This window comes from Cherax quadricarinatus, chromosome 58, assembly GCF_038502225.1.
Source record: "Cherax quadricarinatus isolate ZL_2023a chromosome 58, ASM3850222v1, whole genome shotgun sequence".
Classification (NCBI taxonomy): Eukaryota; Metazoa; Arthropoda; class Malacostraca; order Decapoda; family Parastacidae; genus Cherax; species Cherax quadricarinatus.
The window spans coordinates 11,988,441-12,008,982 of record NC_091349.1 but is presented as its reverse complement, the minus strand read 5'-3'; the positions used below and the strand labels follow the sequence as shown (position 1 = coordinate 12,008,982).

Below are 20,542 nucleotides of genomic sequence, written 5' to 3'. Positions count from 1 at the left end.
TGGTTTAGCACTTCCCCATGATTATAATAATAATAATAATAATAATAATAATAATAATAATAATAATAATAATAATCTACTATATGTGCAATACTAAAGCAGGAGTCTATAAAGGCTATAGCGCCAGCAAAGGGCCTTAGAGAAATTGTTGACATGGTTGATGGAGAAACAGCTCACAGGAGATATGCAGTGTACATAAAAATTGTACAAAACAGTCCTTAAGAAAAGTGTGAACTCCTGACAGGATATACCGCTCTGCATTTCTTCTCCAAGATATGTAAATGTCGTATGTACACCAGATCTAATTCAGTTAGCCTCACAAACTCCGTTTTCTCTTATAACACCTCTGACGTTTTCATAGTTAGAATGTTCGACCACAATCTTCCTCCCTCTGCTGTCCACATAATGACATATTTTATTCATTCTAGAGTGTATATCAGGTTTCTATCTTATTTATATTGCTTATTATGTCATATTAGATGAATTGTGACAGATAAATAAGCCGTCGAGTTGATATTAGGGTTATTTTGTCATGTCTCCTGAGAGCAGGAATTCAGCTGGAACAAATTACATGTAATTGCATTTCAATTAATATAAATGAGGAAAGTTGACCCAGCATACGAACAAATCAGGATATGAACAAGTCCACGGAATGGATTAAATTCGTAAGTCGAGGTTCCACTGTATAAGATTCACAAACATGGGAATGAACGTGTATCAACCAAAACCAGATGCATTCTTCTGGTTTTGGTTATAGTATAGTATGCTCCTCAACGCTGAATTCATTTACCGACATGGTCTTACGAACGGAACTTCATTGTTAAGTGAGGAGTGTCTGTATGCTGTACTGAGTATTTTCTTTAGACTGTGATTTTGAGTAAACCTTAAGAAAAAAAAATTGGTACAGGGGATTTACATCAAACATAGCACATGTTATTAAAAGTTTGAGGGAAAGGCATGCAGAGATACCAAGAGAAAAAAGCTATTTTTAACCTTAAGCCTTTCTTCCCACACTGGTTAAAATATCTTTTCTTTTTTCCCCCTTGTTAACAACTGTTACAGGGATGCTCTCATAGCTCAGTAGCAACTTGTTCTGTTCACCATCAAAAGACTTTAGATTCTGTGGTAGGTGATGCTGGGCATGTTTACTTACACTTGTTACCCCGGTTCTCTTAGCAAGTAGGTGTCCATGTGTTAGCCCCTTTGTGGATTGCTTTGTTAATTGGTGGTTTACCTTGGATAGGTCTAGGCTTTGATAAGAGTTGAGGTTCTAAGATAATAGCTTGTATATAAATTCCGCAGCTTAAAAAAAAGTGACCACTAATAAAACTACAGTAAATGTGTTTTTGCTAGTGACTGTTATTGGCCATAAAACCTGAGTATGCAATTGTTTTGAAATCCAATACGAGAAACTTGTATTAATATACAAGTACAGTGGACCCCCGGTTAACGATACTTTTTCATTCCAGAAGTATGTTCAGGTGCCAGTACTGACCGAATTTGTTCCCATAAGGAATATTGTGAAGTAGATTAGTCCATTTCAGACCCCCAAACATACACGTACAAACGCACTTACATAAATACACTTACATAATTGGTCGCATTGGGAGGTGATCGTTAAGCGGGGTCCACTGTATGTGGATTTGAGTCACATTTCTGGCATTTCATTATTATAATTTAATACTGTATTTATAGCAGCAGGAAAGTAAAATCATGAATGTTTAAATTTGCAGTATAGTGTTTACATTTGACAAATTTTGGTTGGGCGATTTGTATTTTAAGATAAAAATCATGTTTTGGTACTGGAGACTTCAGGGTCTAGACTAAAATCAAGGCAATTTCAGGTACTATACGCCACTGGTGCAGTGAAATTTTTTTTGGACATTCTCCTTGGTTAGTACATACTATATAGGCAAGTTTCCGTTAACAGTGCTGGTTAGTTCCAATAAAAAAAAAAACACGTTAAAATGGGGTTAACTTGTAAATAAGGGGAGAATTCAAGGCAAAAAAATATTTGAATTGAGAATGAGTTATTCATTCCATCTTACAGAATGCATACCACTGTATTACACTTTAATACTCTCCCAATATTGGTGAGACTTTGAGTAATACCTGTATGGTAATTTTTTTTTTTTTTTTTTTTTTACAAGATTAGCACTGATGTTAGGTTTATATAAATAAATATTGGGTAAGAGGGCCACTTTCAGTGAGGTAATATAAAGAGAATGTCACTTGCAACAAGGCTTGCCTGTGCTGCTTTTGATCATAAAAGGGGCATACACTTGAAAATTTTAGAATCTTATAATGAATGTATTACAATTTCAAGTTGGTACCTGAATTATTGTGTATAGTAGCAAACGCAGTGAAGAATTGAGTCATATTTGTTAAATATTTGTTCGTTACCAATACACCTGTAGGTGAATAGAGTACACTGATCTGTGTTTGGTATGCTTCTTGGGGATATTTTTGGCATGCATCACTTGCTCTTGTTTCCTGTACCATTTTTTTTTTTCTGGTTTTCCATGTGACATTGAACTGCTTCTAATTTTTTATTTTTTTACAATTTATGGTTCTTCCCTTAAAATTCTTGTACATATATTTGCATCTTTAGATAAAAATTGGTTTATTTTTCCTGTGCTTCATTGGAGTTTGTTCTGGTAATATCTTGCCAAACAATACAACCAAAACTATGCTTGATACTTTTAGTAATTTGGTTTTAGCTTAAAAGCTAATTATTGTTGGCTCATTATTGGTAATATTATTGTACTTTAAATGTTTGTATGCTTTGTTGAAAATGAATGCTGATTTTTAATGTAATTTAAGACTATTTTCATTTTTTTTAAAGCTGGTTATCATAATAGAGGGTACTGTACTTGGTAATTTTGGTGAGCTTAAATCATTTAGCATGTATGACTAAGCATGTGAAGCTGATTTTATATGCTACAAGTTGGTTTGAAGTGGAATTAGTGTAACATCTTCATTGTTTTTATTTCATATTTTGATCTCTAAATTATTTAGTGGCTAGGTTTATGCATTGGTGTGAGTGCCTTAGATTAGGGTAGCTTTTAAAGGGCTCTTTGGTTTGTATGTCCCATATATAGTCTCACATGCATGCAAAGACAACTTGGTAGGTTTTTTTTTTTCTCCCATTTGAAATGTGTAGTGAATCTTTGATATTCATCTTTAGAAAATGATTCAAGTTTCTGTACTTAGTGTAGTGAATAGTATTTTAATGAGCTCCCTCATTACTTGCTAGGAGATGCAGCATTACAGTGCTAAGCAGAGCCAAAGTTTTCTTAATCACACAATTTAGTTTTTTTATCCCATCCATTTCCCACCATAAAAGGGTGACCTAAAGGAGGAAGCACTCAATCATTTATTCAGTAACTGTCTTGCCAGAAGTGCAGACATTGTAATTGAACTGACCCTTCGAACTACGTACTATATCCCCACCTGGCTTTCAGGAGTGCAGGTCTGCAGGCAGTACTTCACCTCCCAGACTAAAGTTCAGCAATCCGATTTTCCAGAATACTTTCACAAGTTTTCTTCGTTCCATGTCGGATTCTAAAAGCTCATATGTACATGCCTATTAGCTGCTTGAGTCCCTATTGCTTGAAACCTGCTTTTCTGCTGCACAGAGATGAATGACAAAACTTTTCTGTTATTTGTAATAGTTACCATTCATATACCTTCCACTCCCTGAAGTTTAATAAAGTCAGACCGGATTGAGGGCATTAGTGAACAGGTTTTATTTATTTAATTTTTTTTTTATAGCTACCTACTGATTTTACTGAAGACTTGGAATTATTTTTTATTAATTTTCAACATTTTATAAAGCTTAAGCCTCAACATATGTTATTGTATTTACTGTGGTAAAGAAAAGTTTTGCTGTAAAAATTCTCTCAATTTTTTTAGTGTAAGAAGCTTATCACAATTAGATATAATTTATAAAATGTTCTTGCATAACTGTAATTGATTCATAAATAGTCTTGTACCTAGAAAATGTTAAAAATCATAAATGACAAAACTTTGTACTTTTATCTTTTTAACCAATACTGCATTTCTAAGATACAGTTCCTGTAGAATTGCTTGCTTTCAGTATCCTCTGGGTGTGCTGTGTGTCAGAGGTTTTAATACACCATGTTAGTGTAGCCTTTTGTAAAACTGGATAAAATAAGGTTGCTTGGGCATCTCGGGCTGAATAAATGAAAAGTTCTCAGAGGGGGTGCAGGATCAATTACTAGATCATTTTAACATTTAACATTGATTTAAAGAATTTCATATTTCTCATCCCATTTTCCTTTCGGTACATTCCTCTTGGGATTTTTATTTGGCAGTGACTTGAAGTTCACTGTTTTGGAGGATTTGAAGGAAAAGATATGGTTGGAGTTGTGTGTGGTGATTATTCCAGCCCTTAGGTACAGCAGTGTTGTTCTCCCAAGTAGATGCATTCATCCTCTCCTCAGAGCGAGGATGACGGTTCCTACCTGTTGTGGTGAAGAATGTCTTGTGGTGTCTTATGTGTAAAGGAAATAGTACTGCATTATTTTAAGAAATTGCAGAGTTTAGGGAGAGTGGATTTTGAGGTAGACCTTTTGTTTACGTAATGATTGAGAATCTGGTCAGAGCAGTAAGAATATTTGAATTGAATAATAATAATTAGTGATATTAATAATGATAGCAATAAAAAATTGTAATAATACAGTGGACCCTCAAATTTCATCATCCCTTTTCTGTATGCAAAACTGTAGTTATTCTCTATAAAATGTATTTTTTGTTAATATTTTTGGGTGTCTGGAATGGATTAATTGGATTTATATTATTTCTTATGGGAAATATTAAAAAATACATTTTATAGAGAATAACTAAAACTATAGTTATTCATTATAAATTGTATTTTTTGTTAATATTTCCCATAAGAAATAATGTAAATCCAATTAATCCATTCCAGACACCCAAAAATATTAACAAAAAATACATTTTATAGAGAACAACTATACAGTACTTTTACATACAGAAAAGGGTTGATGAAATTCGAGGGTCCACTGTACTGTAATTTATGTGGGGATGTTATTCTTGCAGTTTTTCTTGCAAAAAAAAATCAGAACTTGCACACCGTCATAAATGCAACAACAGTGAAGAGAAAATAAAGTTTATTGTATATTCATGAGTGACTTTATTATCATCATCAGGATCTACAATAGAGATGTGCTTTCAACTTGGATTTGAAAGCACTAACTGATTCCCAACTCTAAACACTGGCAACCTGTTGAACAATCTAGGTTCTTCGAATGATTTCTCCCCAACAGCACGAGGCTCAATCTGAAAGGGTCTTTGGCGATTGGCAGTAACATTCCCAAGACCAGTGTAAAAGATACAAGCTTATATTGGAAAGATACTTGTTTTCATTAAACTTTAATAGCTAATGTTAATAAACAGGTTAGATTGTACATATTCTTGCCTTTATAGGGAACCAGTGTTACTCATACAAGTAGGAGCTGGTGGGAATTCCAGTTGGGAGGGAAAATAGACTTAATTCTTAATATTTGCTTTTAATATTTAGTTTGCTTATCACTGCAGTATGTTAGTGTCCTTCCCCATTCCCACACAACCTTGCACATTCTCCTTTCACAAGTTCTTATTAAATAATTGACAGGTCAGAGTTTGTATCTGAGTGCTGGCTTGGTTTATGAAATCTGGGGAATATAGCTAACATGCATTATCTTAACCCTTGTTTACTGTTGGTTGTGTCAGTTGGCTGCAGTAAACACTGGTTATTAATTGGAAAACAGGACCTGTAGCATGGTAAGGCTGCATTAATACGCAAGCAGGCCAGTGTATTGTAGATGGGCCATTCAGAATCACTGCAGCATAACAATCCCATTTCCTTCATCAAGGATAAGTGCTGTAGTATTGCATAAATAAGTCCCAGCTGTTGTCTAATATTCTGTATTTTGTAGTAATTGTATGTATTTTGGGCATTGAGAATTGTTAATACTGTATTCCTGAAGGAAAAGTTGGTTAGAGGTATGGTGTATAGTTGAATATTTACTAACAATGCAATTTTATATTGATGGAGTCATTTGTAGGAACTGCAGTATGTGAATAAAGGTTTTAAGACTTGTTAAAGTATGAATAAAGAAGTACTTGATGGTTGCATGGGAAAAAGTGTGCGCGCAACATGTTGAACAGGTGTGGGAGTTCATGCATTACTGTTATACAGTGAGTTTCAAGTTTAACTGGAAAGTGCTTGCAAGAGCTTTTAAGAACTAAAATATTTTCTTGTGTAAATATAATAAGTCAGCCTGATTACATAGCATAATTTTTTCTAATTTCAGTTTTTTTCTGTTTTGCAGTTGTCTGTTGTATGACTACTAAAGCTGAAAAACCCACGCTCCAGGGGCAGCGCATAAAGACTCGAAAGAGAGATGAGAAAGCGAAATACGACCCTGTGGGGTTTCGTGATGCAATTTTACAGGTATGTTACCACTTAGGATAACATTCATATGCGCTCTTCCCAGTGATATCTGGGAGCTGGACTTTTTGATGTTTCTTAATTCAAATGCATCAGCAAAACTTTGGTGTCATGTTTAAAATTTGGGGTTTTTCTAAACCAAAATTTGGTTTTCACAGAAATGTATGTACAGTATACTGTGCTCTAGCTCCTGGACACACTCAGCAATTAACTCTTAAACTGATGGCTTTGGGATCATTGCTACACCTATTAGGGGATTATTCTTATTGTCTTGGCTGTAATAAAAGTTTTTGAGTAAATTACCTTCTCTGTGGAGTAAAGATTGTTCTTTGTCAGATTGCCTAGTCACCCAAAAAATTATTTCTGTGCAAAATAAATAAGAATGACAATTCTTATAAAATATTTTAGATAGATTATGCAAATGACAAGTGGATGGTTGCATATAATAATGATAAATGTAATGGTAATGGGAGAAAATGAAATCTGATCACAATAATATAGATTGTTAAAAAAAAAGTTTGGGAGTCCTGTATTGTATAAAGAAAGGGATCTAGAAGTTAATAAAAAATTAACCAGAAGATTGTGTAAATAAAATTCTGAGAAAGGCATGTGCTACATTGGCAAACTATAAATATCTTTTAAAATATTATATGGATGGAGAGTGAAAAAGCTGTTCGTAATGTAAATTGATATATGCAGCTATTGTGTGGTGCTCACACCTCAAGAAAAATAGATTACTTGTCGAAGGATAAATTGTAAAATTACAAAATGGATCATGAGAGAGATAAAGTTATGATGAGCTGAAAACACTAAAGATGCACAGTGGCTGAAGGAGAAACCTTACAATGATTCGATCTATTCTGGACCATTGTCAAATCACAGCTGAAAGATGTAGAAGCCAGAAGGGAGAATGGGGGAGAGGCAAGAAGAGAGAATAATGGTGGTAGTAGTAGTAGTAAAGTAGCAGCAGTATGTATTAGTAATGATGAAACAGGTGGTAGAAGTAATAGTAGTAGTAGTGGTGGTGGTAGAGGTAGTAGTAGTAGTAAAGAAGTAGCAGCAGCAATATTAGTAATGGTAAACCAGGTGGTAAAAGTAATAGTAGCAGCAGCAGTAGGAAACAATTTATAATGCAAAAGAATGAGAAAGAAGTACTGTATAAGACGACTGGCCAACGGGCATAGGAAAAGACCCTCGCAGGACAAAAACCTACAAAAGCAAAGACAGGAATGATGATGAAAATATAGATGGCAAAGGAAGAGGAAGGGGAGGAGGCAGTGGTGAGGGCAAAGGTTAAGTTAAGTCATGGGTGTTCAAGGGACTAAAGCATTTGACAGTATACTGGGAAAGACGGGCATCTACAGAAACAGTGCCAGAGCTAAGGTTCATGGTAGGAAAGCTGTTTACAAAAGCTGTTTCAACAAGACTGTGTCTTTTAGGGCTAGAAGAAAGGTAGTTGCAGCCATCATAGCTATCAACTAATAGCTATGATGGCTATGATTTTGAACATGAGAGAAGTACATTGTTAGTCTTGCCAATGTAAACACATCTTGTGTATTGTCAGAAAGCCACATAAATTTAAGAAATATAAAATCTGAAGGAATACTGGTAAGTTTTATTAACAAATAATGGTAGAATGGGATAAATTGAAAGTGGAAGCAGTTTATAAGTTGTCTTGTTAAATTTTGCTGCTGGAGGGGCTAGTAATGCTTGTAAATATATAACTTGTAAATATAAAAATGCACGATGAATGTGTTATCAAGATGTGACACCATGATATAGCTCTGCCCCTGTTGCTACAAGTGCTTAAGACAAGTAGGTAATTACATTGATATGTATGTACAGTGTACTTGGGAGTATAAAATGTTATTTCTACAGTAGTAATAAACTTTTAAGTTTTAAAAACTAGTATGAGTTGCATGAAAGTTACTCCTTATAGATGTAAGTCCTTATAGTTATTAGTCATTTAACTTTTTCACTGACTGTCAAGTAGAACTACAGCTAGCCCTCCACTTTCACGAGCTTCAAACGTTTGCAAATGCCCAGGCATAACGTGTTTATAAAATATTTTAAGTTCTCATGTGTTTTATGATTGTTCGTGGTTCAATAGGTTAAAGAAGCAACATTGTTAGGCTAAGTAAATGCTATTATTATATTTCCCTACATCATATTTGTGCACCAAGCATTCACGAACTTTCAAGATTCACGAGGTTCTTCATCCCCTAACCCTCGCCAATGTGGAGGGCCTCCATATGATATTAACGCCAGGGTTCTTCACCTAGATCTGTCATGAGCTCAGCTCACTTGGATAAGCCGAGTGATAAATTTTGGCCTAGATATGAGAGAATGGGTCTATGACACAAGGGTGCACAGTATAAAAAAAATCCTGCCTTGATGCATGATGGGGAAAAAGCAAAACTTGGACCTTGTGTTTGGTTTAAAATAGCAACTTTGAGGTGTTTCCTAGGATGGCTTTATTGGTTGTTTCTTGATATCATTTGATGGAATGGAATACATACTACTGAAATAGATAATTTTATTTTGTTCCTGGACTGGAAATAGTTTGAAATTGGCTTTAAAGTACTGGCAATATTGGCTTTTTTGATGTATAAATTTTGTCCAGCTTGCTAACTTTGCACCTGCCCAATTTCATAAGTTTGGCATCAAATTTTGAGTTCTTGGTGTCATTACCTTCAGAAAAAGATTCTTTACCATTTCAGAAGAAATAATAGTTTTTTTGAAAAAAAAAAAAAAATGTGGACACTACAAGCATTTTTAATTTCAGTAGTCTGGACAGTGAAAGGGTTAAGCTTGTTGGGGGGGGGGGGAGCTCCAGCTTTTGTGTACTAATGTTAAAAATTGGTTGTGAAATTTTACTTAGCTTATTGATGCTATAAAATAGTTAATAACAAAATTAATATTTGTTAGATGAGCTTGTTAATTAAGCTTATGTTTCAGGGTCTCATTGACGCTGGCTCAGATTTAGAAGCTGTCAACAAATACCTTGACCAGGCCGGATCTAAGCTTAAATATCGCACTTACGGAGAAACACTTTTCGACATTTTAATTGCTGGTGGCATCCTCAGTAAGTGGTTATTTTCCTTCAGTTTATTTCTCTAGGTAGAATTAGTATGAAGTTTTGAGTAGAGCTTTCTTGAGCTAGTTTGTCCCTGCTTGATATGACTTGCCATTTGTCAGTGTACTGTATCATGCAGTGTGTGTTGATATTTAAATTAACTGCATGGGATTTGCATACAGAAATGCATATTCTTGTATGTATATAGTGTAACAATGTTACCGGCATGATTTGTTTTCTTAAATTCCATTTTTTTCTTATGACAACCCAACTTATGCTGTGGGGAAAACTAGAGCCAGCATTCTAATAACAGGAACAGTCTGGTTGAACAAACATCAGCAGAAAAGCCTGACAAGTCTGGCTATTCCTTACAAGTGTGTCACAGGCTCATTGAAGAAAGAATTTAGTATTCAGTTGCTGGTCATATGTTACTATTGTATTAATAACAAAATGCCTCTGCTGTCTTCATAAAAACTTCATATCTCCTGTGTATAGGATAGACCATTCTGAGAGAATGCAATTACCATGTACAGTAATAGTATTTTTCAGCTCACCTGCCCACTTAAGAGTAACTCAGGTCAGACACTGACAGTGAAAAGGAAATGTGTGAACTTTTCAACACTTACTTCCTTTCAGTTTTTACTCAGGAAGATACTAGCGAAATTCCAGGAAAAAATTATGTAGAACAGGACAAAAATAAAATATGCACGATTGGGGTAACTAGTGACGTGGTCCTCAGACAGAGAAATTAAAATCTAACAAATCCCCAGAATGGGGGGCACATCACAAGCGGTGTTCCACAGGGGTCAGTGTTGGGGGCCCCCCTGTTTATAATTTACATAAATGATATAGATGAGGGAATAAATAGTGACATAAGCAAATTTGCTGATGATACCAAAATAGGTTGTCCAATTCATTCTAATGAGGACAGCACTCCAGGATGGTTTGAGTAGACTGATGCAGTGGTCAGAAAAGTGGCAGGTGCAGTTTAATATAGACAAAAGCAAAGTTCTAAATGTTGGACAGGAAAATAACCATGCCACATACAAACTAAATATTGTAGATCTTAATAATACTGATTACGAAAAGGATTTAGGAATTTGGTTAGCAGTAATCTGAAACTAAGACAACAGTGCATAAGTGTTCGCAATAAAGCTAACAGAATCTTTGGCTTCATATCAAGAAGTATAAATAATAGTCCTCAGGTTGTTCTTAAATTCTGTATATATCTTTGGTCAGGCCTCATTTAGATTATGCTGCACAGTTCTGGTTACTGTATTACAGAATGGATATAAATGCACTGGAAAACGTACAAAGGAGGATGACAAAATTGATCCCATGTATCAGAAATCTTTTCTGAGGATGAACTAAGGGCCCTGGATCTGCACTCTAGAAAGGCGTAGAATTAGGGTGGATGTGATTGAGGTGTATAAATGGAAAACAGGAATAAATAAAGGGGATGTAAATAACGTGCTAAAAATATCTAGCTTGGACAGGACTCGCGGCAATGGCTTTAAGTAGGAAAATTTCTGATTCAGGAAGAGTATAGGAAAGCACTGGTTTGGTAATAGTTTTGGATGAGTGGAACAAACTCCTGAGTACTGTCATAGAAGCTAAGACGTTGTGTAGTTTTAAAAATAGGTTGGATAAATACACGAGTGGGTGTGAGTTCGACCTGACCAGCTTGTGCAACTAGGTCATGCTGTGCGCCTTCCTTAAGGGAATGTGACCTGACCTGACTAGGTTAGGGCATTAGCTTAAGCTGGTAGGAGAATTGGACCTCCCTTGCATGGACCAGTAGGCCTGCTGCAGTGTTCCTTTTTTCTTATGTTCTTAAAACCTTTGAAGCTGTTGTAACTGATGAACCCCTAATGGAAATAGTGAAAACCTCTATAAAATGGATTAATGTGGGAAGGGGGAGGGTGTCCTCTTAATCAAAATTTTGCCATGTTGAAGGTTTTGACTAGTCACGCTATGTAAAGTAAAAGGACAAAAGTGCAACTAATGTGACTTTTTATTGTGGCAATGTTTTGCTCTCCAGGAGCTTTGTCAAGCCGTTACAAACAGTACATGGACAAAGATGGTATATATATATAGGCTCAGAGTGAGTGGTGGTAGTAGTGATGCAAGTTCTAGTAGTAGTAATACAATATGATAGAACAATTAACTTGCACATGAGTAAAAGGATATAAAAGATATTACTTGGGTAACATAAAATTAGGTTAGACAAATATTTCTATAGGAGGCTGGATAGAGAAGGCCTGTTTCAATGTTCGTAATGTGCTTGTGTAGTAGGAGAGACTATGTAATGGCAGGGTTTACTGTTTTCAGGAAGATTCTTGCTAAGACTTCAGAGATGGTGAAGCTGCCTTTGTTTTGCTTAATCATATTAGAAACGGCGATTAGTGATGATTCAAGGCACTTGTGTCTGCAGAAATTAGTTTTTGATCACTAATTGGGCATCCCTGAATTTCATGAGATGATTGGTGGAATTTTGGTGTTGTATGCAGGCGTTGTTCAAGTTGTCGTTCCTACATGCATAAATGTGTTCATTAAGGTGGGTGTCGAGGTTTCTTGCCGTTTCACCTACATAAATCTTGTCGCAGCCTCGATAGGGTATAGTGTAAACCCCTGCGTTGACTGGTTTGTGGTGTTTTGATTTTGTCTTGGTTAGATCCTTTATTGAAGTGCTGGAAGCAATGGTGACTCTGGTGTTAGCTTGTGAAAGTACTTTTGAAACAGGCCTTCTCTATCCAGCCTTCTATACAAATATTTGTCTAACCTAATTTTGTTACCCAAGTAATAGCTTTTATATCCTTTTACTCATGTGCAAGTTAATTGTTCTACCATATTGTATTACTACTACTAGAACTTACATCATTACTACTACTGCCATTAGTATTGCACGTCTGAGCCTATATATACCCTCTGTGTCCATGTACTGTTTGTAACAGCTTGACAAAGCTCCTGGAGAGCGAAATGTTGCCACAATAAAAATGTCACATTAGTTGTGCTTGTGTCCTTTTACTTTACATATTGTCGGTAATTCTACCAACATTATTATAGACAGGCTATGTCAACTTGCTTGATTACCAGATGTGTACAAATGCCAAATAGATTCTTTGTCATTTGTACATGTCTGGTAGTCAAGCAAGCTGACATAGCCTGACTAGTCAAAACCTTCAACATGGCAAAATTTTGCTGCATTGATGATGTGACCATTCAGAGAAAACTAATGCTGGCATCCTTTGTGCACAGTGTACATGTAAACTTCATCGTTGGTCAGTTAAGTGGTTGCTTCAGTTTATCCTTGGTAAATGTAAGGTTAAGAAGACGGGAAGGGGCCAGAACACTGGACACAGTATGGACTCAGGACAGAGGCATACTGAAAAATCTGTTGTATTGAAAGTTTCGATTAACCCGGTGTAGTGTTCTTAATTGGTTGACTACCAGACATGAATAGATGCCCAGTACAACTGACTTAGCCGTATTGGTGGACTTCTGGACATAGTGGTACCTTGACTTGTGAGTGCCTCAGCTTAAGAGTTTTCCGAGTTACAAGCCGTCGCTCGGTCAGTTTTTTTGCTTTGAGTTGCAAGACAAAATCCAAATTAAGAGCGAGCTTCAGATACGCCGTCACTAGTTGGCACAGCGAATGCCACAATATTTGTGTTTTGTGCTTTTTGTGCAGTTATTTTGCCAAATTTCTTTTTTCTAAAAATGGGTCGTAAGAAAGTGTGTAAGGGCAAAGAACAGTGCTGAGATGATGATCTTTGAATTAAAGCATGAAATCATAGAAAACACGAGAAAATTGCTTTTGTTTGTGTTTTCCTTATGAAACTAGTGATCTAGTATAGCTAGCCTCACAAACTGATTTCTCCTATAAGACGTCAAAGGGCAAGAATGGGAAGATATGGTCAGAGCAGTAATTATTTTTACCTTGGGAGTGGCTGACACCATTAGTCACATAATGATATACAGTGGTCCCTCAATTATCGTTCATAATCCGTTCCTGGAAGTGGAAATAGACGATTTTCGAATCGATTTTCCCCATAAGAAATAATGTAAATACAATTAATCCGTTCCTGACACCTAGAAGTATTAAAACAAAAATTTTTTACATGAAATATAGATGTAGTACATAAACAATACAATGGCACATGATGAAACATTAACAGCATAACACTTACCTTTATTGGCGATTCTTCTTAGTGTATGGAAGACTGGAGGAGGAGAGACATTGAATTACTGTTTGGAAGGGGAATCCCCTTCTTTCAACACCTCAGGTACCAAGTGCTTTTCTGGGGTTACGTCTCTTTTGTTTCTTAATGCCACTGGGACCAGGTTGAGAGTCACTGGAGTCCTGTCTCGCAAAAAAAACTGTCCAGAGAGCTCTGTTTCTGGCATCTCTTTAAAACTTCCCTAAAATGGGCCAAGACTGTCACTGTACAAGTTGCTGATATGGCTTGCAACATCTTTATTAGGGTGATGTTTCTCCATAAATCTTTCCATCCTACCCCACATTTCAAAAATCTCCTTAATTTCTGAAGAAGGCACCTTCTTCCATCTCTCTCCCTCCTCTGCAGCAAGATTCTGAGCTGCGACCTGTTGCTCTTCCTGCTGAAGCTCTTGCAGCTCCTCAGTGGTTAGCTCTTCGTTGTGGTCCTCCACCAACTCTTCCACGTCCACCAAACTCGCATCCAACCCCATGGAACTCCCCAGTGCCACAATAGAGTTCACAACTGACATAGGCTCATCAGGGGCTGCCTCAAACTCTTCAAAATATCTCTTGTGGACACAGTCTGGCCACAATTTTCTCCAAGCAGAGTTCAAAGTCCTGGTAGTCACTTCCTCCCAAGCCTTACCTATAAGGCTTATGCAATGGAGAATACTGAAGTGTTCTTTCCAAAAATCTTTTAGGGTCAAGCGAGTGTCTGAGGTCACATTAAAGCACCTTTGAAACATTGCTTTGGTGTAGATTTTTTAAGTTTGAAATAACCTGCTGGTCCATGGGCTGGAGGAGAGGAGTGGTATTCGGGGGCAAGGACTTTACTGTGATGAACCCAAACTCCTTCAGAATTAGATCATCCAAGTTTGGAGGATGAGCAGGTGCATTGCCCATTACTGTAGGCACTTGAGATCCAATTTCTTTTCCAAGAGGTAAGTCTTCATACTAGGGCCAAACACTCGACGAAAATGTCCCTCGTGACTCATGCCTTATTAGATTTCCAAAACGCGCACAATTTACTCTTCATAACATTGTTTTTCTTGAAAACACTGGGATTTTCAGAATGGTACACTAGTAACAGCTTCACCTTGAAATCCCCACTAGCATTAGCACAGAACATGAGTGGCAGCCTGTCTTTCATAGGCTTGTGTCCTGGCGGTGCCTTTTCTTCCTGAGTAATGTAGGTCCTCTTTGGCATTTTCTTCCAAAAGAGGCCTGTTTCGTCACAATTGAACACTTGTTCAGGTTTCAGTCCTTCAGCCTCTGTACTCCTTGAATTCCTGCACATATTTTTCAGCCGCATTTTGGTCCGAACTGGCAGCTTCGCCATGCCTTATCGCACTGTGTATGCCCGTACGCTTCTTAAATCTCTCAAACCAGCCTTTGCTGGTCTTAAATTCACTCGCATCATCACTAGTTGCAGGCAATTTCTTTACCAAATCGTCATGCAACTGCCTAGCCTTTAAACAAATAAGCGATGTCATAAGCTATCTTCTGCTAATTGTTTCTCGTTTATCCACACCAATAATTTCTCAACATCTTCTAGTACTGGTGATCTCATTTTTTGTCAGCATATTTACCCCCTTTGCAACAACAGCTTCCTTGATTTAATTTTTCTTGGCTATGATGGAAGATATGGTTGTATGGGATTTGTTATACATCCTGGCCAGTTCGCCCACACGTACGCCACTTTCATATTCTTCAATGATGTTTTTCTTACATTCAATCGTATTTCTCGCCTTCTTTACCAAAGGCTTGGCACTAGGAGCTTTCTTTGGAGCCATGGTAGCTTATTTAGCACTTGCAAGCACTAAAATGAATGGAATATTATGAAATATTTCGTATGAACATGTGAGGGGACCGTCGCTCACTGGTAAACAGTGGCACACTGGCTGGGAATGGCTGAGAGCCGTGAGTACGCGTCCAGGACGAAAAACGATTAGCGAGTTAACAGACCATTTGCGAGCCAATGTTTAGACGAAATAACGGGACTATTTCCGAAATGGACGACTTTCAGGCCAGACGATTATTGAGGGACCACTGTATTTCATTCATTCTAGAGTATATATCATGTTTCTATGTTATTTATATTATTTATTATGTTATGTTAGATTAGTTGTGATAGATAAATAGGCTGTAGAGTTGTTGTTAGTGTTATATTGAAGCATTTTCTCCTGCCTTCTGAGAGCCAGGAATTCCCCTGGAATAGATTAGTGGGACCTACATTACCCAGGAGGAAAAAGCACTGCCAGGACACAAGCCTATGAAAGACAGGCTTACTCTTTTGTTGTGTGGTAATTCTAGTGAGGATTTCAAAGTGAAGCCTTTACTTGTGTATCACTCAGAAAATCCCAGTGTTCAAGAAAAACAATGTCATGAAGAATAGATTTCCATGGGTCACAAGGCAAATTTTCAAAGAGTGGGTTAATGATGTGTTTGGCCCAAGTGCGAAAAAATACCTCCTGGAAAAGAAATTGCCACTCAAGTGCCTCCTGTTGCTGGACAGTGCTCCTGCACATCCTCCAGACATGCAAGACCAAGTGTTTAGGGATTTCAGTTTCATCACAGTGAAGTTCTTGCCTAACACCACTCCTCTCCTCCAGCCCATGGACCAGCAGGTCATTTCTAACTTAAAAAAAAAAAAAAATTACACAAAAGCAGTTTCAAAAGTGCTTTGAAGTGACCTCAGACACTCAGTTGACCCTAAGAGAGTTCTGGCAGAATCACTTCACTATCCTCCATTGCATAAGCCTTATAGGTAAGGCTTGGGAGGAAGTGACTTCCAAGACTTTGAACTCTGCTTGGAGAAAACTGTGGCCAGATTGTGTCCAAGAGAGATTTTGAAGGGTTTGAGGCTGACCCTGACCCTGCCGACCCTGTTGACTCTATTGTGGCACTGGGGAAGTCCCTGGAGTTGTATCATGTGGGAGTTCGACACGTGGATTAGGTAAAGAAATACTCACGTAGGCTGGTAGTACGTATAATTACAGATAATGTGGAGTGCGCCCTTACAGCCGTACCTATCTCTCTGCTCTCTTAACACTGACTGACTGGCCGCCCACAGTACCCATATGTGAGGGGGTCTTTGAATAATGCCAGGTCAGCGCAATATGAGTTCAGATAGTGACTCAGGCAGAGACGGTTGGTCGTTGAGTCAACGGTACACTGGTTACTGGTAACTGGTTACTACTACTGAGAGCTCGGCGACGCTAACGTATGTCGTCCCGACATACAACTAATACAAACTAGAGATGGCAGGTATACGGCTTGGGCTGATTCTATACAATGTCAAAGTACACAACAATTAAACATTATAACATACATAAGTAGAACATTGGAATGGAAGCTTACGTAACTGAAACTGTAATGCAATACAAGGTGTAATATAGCACAACTTAAAACTCAACAAATGAACATCGAACTCAACGTTGAGATTACAAGTGATAAAAAAAAATTTTGATCGATCGATCTGTATTCATGTGATCTACGGATTCTGAGGGAAGAATATATACAAAGAAAGAGTGTTTAACAGAAAGGCAGATTCGGTGCACTCAAATCTAGACTGTTAACTCGCAGAATGCGGAGAGAACGTGAACACAAAAAAAAATTCTTGAATACTGATAAGTTGATACTGTAATTATTCATCTATACAGGTTATTTACATTTAACCCCAACTCTGCTAGGGTGAGATTGACATATGCAGAATGGGTGTCATCTCTGGGAGGATCAAACTCTGTAGCACTGGCTAACTCATGCTGTATTTGAGGCAAATCTGAATTGGAAGTTACAAATGATACTTGAGGATTTCTCAATACCTGTCGTGTACGTAGGGAATAACGACATTCAGGTTGATCGTCTGACTGAGTATCAGAGGAAGAGAGTACAGGATCAGGAGGATTGTCAGAGTCTGTCACATTAGTCTGGGTTGGAACATCATTATCATCACATACTAACTTCATATGATCCAAATGCGATTCTTTATACTGACCAGTACTAATCTCTCTAACCTTATACTTATTACCAGTGATATGTTCAACTACTCGATAAGGACCAACAAACTTTTGATCAAGCTTTGGCATTGCAGACGTTTTGTTAAAGTTAATCAGCATAACTCTCGAACCTACTTTGATTTTGGATGGCTTTGCTCGAGTGTTTGCGACTCTTGTAAATTCTGCTGTTGATTTATGAAGTGTTTCACGGATTCTTCTAAAAACACTTTGAGCTAAGCTGGTACGAGTTGCTATGAAATCATCAGGGTTGTAATTTGGTTTCGGATTAGAATATAACAACTCATAAGGCAAACGTTTATTTACACCATACAATGCATAATGTGGAGTGTCACCTATAGAAACATTGTAAGCAGAATTTATAGCACACTGCACATCAGGTATAACTTCATCCCAAGTTTCACTGTTGGGATTGATAGTGGCTCTCAAGACATCAAGTACTTTCTTATTGGTTCGTTCCGCTAACCCATTGCTGGCAGGATGATGAGGAACAATGGTGGATTTAGAGATCTTGTACAAGGTACACAAATTTTCAAGAATCTCATTACAGAATTCACCTCCATTATCTGTTACTAGTGACTTAGGGGTGGTATGCCTGCAGATAATGCGTTCTTTAAACGCTTTAGCTACTGTCTCGGCAGTCTTATCTGCAATAGGAACTAACTCAAAATATCTGGTGAAATGGTCTACCATAACACACAGATGTTTGTTACCTTGGAGGGAACATTGGAAATTAGTTAACAAATCTAGCGCAACTCTTTCCCACGGTTCGCTAGTAATTGGATATACTTGGATTGGATTAGGACCATTAGCATTACCTTTATGTTGCATGCAGACACTACATTTCTTAACATACTCAGAAATATCAGTTGCCATACGAGGCCAAAAGTATTTCAATCTGGCTTGTTTTACTGAACGATCCATACCAGGGTGTGCAACACCTGGTACATCGTGAACTAGCTGTAAGGCTACATTCACTAGACTGTGGAATTACTAACTGGTATACTCTTCTGCTAGGAGTACCCAACTCGGCTGTTCGATACAGTAATTCTTGGTTCATGACAAAGTCACTGATGGGTGCTGGTGGCTTCACAGTCAGAATAAGATCTTCCTGGAGCAGGAATTGAATCACACCAGACCACATGGGATCTGTTCGTTGAGCATTCTTTACATCTTCAGCAGTAAATGGAGGGTCTGCAGTTACTATACTAACATGTCGCGATAAGGCATCTGCGACTACATTTGACTTGCCAGGTAAATGCTCAAAGGTGGGATTGAACTCTTGGATAGTCAAGGTCCATCTGGCTAACCTTCCAGTAGGTTGTTTGTTCTGGAATAAGGGTATCAGTGGAGCACGGACATGTAGAGAGAATGGAGCGAAACAGAATGACTTAGAGTGTATCAGTCTGTAGCGGAAGGAAGGCAGGGTAGGGGTCGGCCTAGGAAAGGTTGGAGGGAAGGGGTAAAGGAGGTTTTGTGTGCAAGGGGCTTGGACTTCCAGCGGGCATGCGTGAGTGTGTTTGATAGGAGTGAATGGAGACAAATGGTTTTTAATACTTGACGTGCTGTTGGAGTGTGAGCAAAGTAACATTTATGAAGGGATTCAGGGAAACCGGCAGGCTGGACTTGAGTCCTGGAGATGGGAAGTACAGTGCCTGCACTCTGAAGGAGGGGTGTTAATGTTGCAGTTTAGAAACTGTAGTGTAAAACACCCTTCTGGCAAGACAGTGATGGAGTGAATGATGGTGAAAGTTTTTCTTTTTCGGGCCACCCTGCCTTGGTGGGAATCGGCGTGTGTGTTTAAAAAAAAAAAAAGTAGATGCACTTACAGATATACAATACAGTATGGTATTCACTTGTCTAGTGGTGACTTGAATAACTTACTGAGTCGGAGGAGCTGTAAAGTTCCTGCAGTAACATTGTAGATAGTGTAAAGACAGGCAGATAGTGAGGGAGTTGTAGATGGTATGGGAGTGAAATGTTTGAAGCCAGTCAGAAAATACATTCCTGTCAAGACAGCCTTATTTTGTAATAAATGGTTAACTTTCATAAGTTTTTACAGACTGGGGTAATGCTGATTTGCCAGTAACTGCCAGTTCTAAGTGGTGCATATTGTCACTTTACTACAGCATAATACTGAAAAGTGGTCTTTGCTGAGCTTACAGCCTGGTGTCCTCTTTTTTTTTTTTTTTTTTTTTTTTTTTTTTTTTTCTTTTTTACACAGGGTTTGACAAGGTTAAGGATCCCTAACTTTATTGACAAGCTATTTACAGGTTAAGGATTCCTAACTTTATTGGCAAGCTAAGAGCTGTTACCTACATCAGCTCATTTGAAAGCATTTTTATTGTTATGAGACATACAAGTAGGGAACAGGATGAAGTTGGAGCCATCTGTGGGCCAGCATTTTCATTTGATCAGCTGACTTTATCTCGTTGACATTATGCTGTACAAATGTGTTCCATACTCGAGTCATCCTGGGTATGTATGATCTCAGATGGAGTGATGTTCTGGAGAAGGGTACAGCCAGAGTGAAGTTGCTGCTTTCTGCCCGTCTTGTGGCATAAAAGCTTGTTTCACGCTGTCCTCGAAGTGGATCCAAGTGTGGTATTTTGACAATATTGGCCTTGTACATAACAGTAAGGCCACCCACATCTCTATGTTGAAGGCTCTGCTGAAATGACAGATCTATCCAGGATGGGTCCAGGCGAGAGATGAGACGTCTTGCTCTGTTGTCTACTCTGTCAAGCAGTCGCAGA

At 37.8% G+C, this 20,542-nt stretch overlaps 1 protein-coding gene across 4 annotated transcripts in view; it reads left to right on the top strand.

The window, feature by feature from the left end:
* kra (basic leucine zipper and W2 domain-containing protein kra) overlaps positions 1 to 20,542 on the top strand; it is a 106,659-nt gene that overhangs the window by 13,538 nt on the left and 72,579 nt on the right. For all 4 annotated transcript variants that reach the window (XM_053790145.1, XM_053790142.2, XM_053790144.1 and 1 more), the window contains 2 exons: positions 6,357 to 6,478; positions 9,434 to 9,560. In XM_053790145.1, coding sequence (XP_053646120.1) covers positions 6,368 to 6,478; positions 9,434 to 9,560 — 238 coding nt within the window. In that variant the 5' untranslated portion in view covers positions 6,357 to 6,367. The remainder of the gene's footprint in view (positions 1 to 6,356; positions 6,479 to 9,433; positions 9,561 to 20,542) is intronic.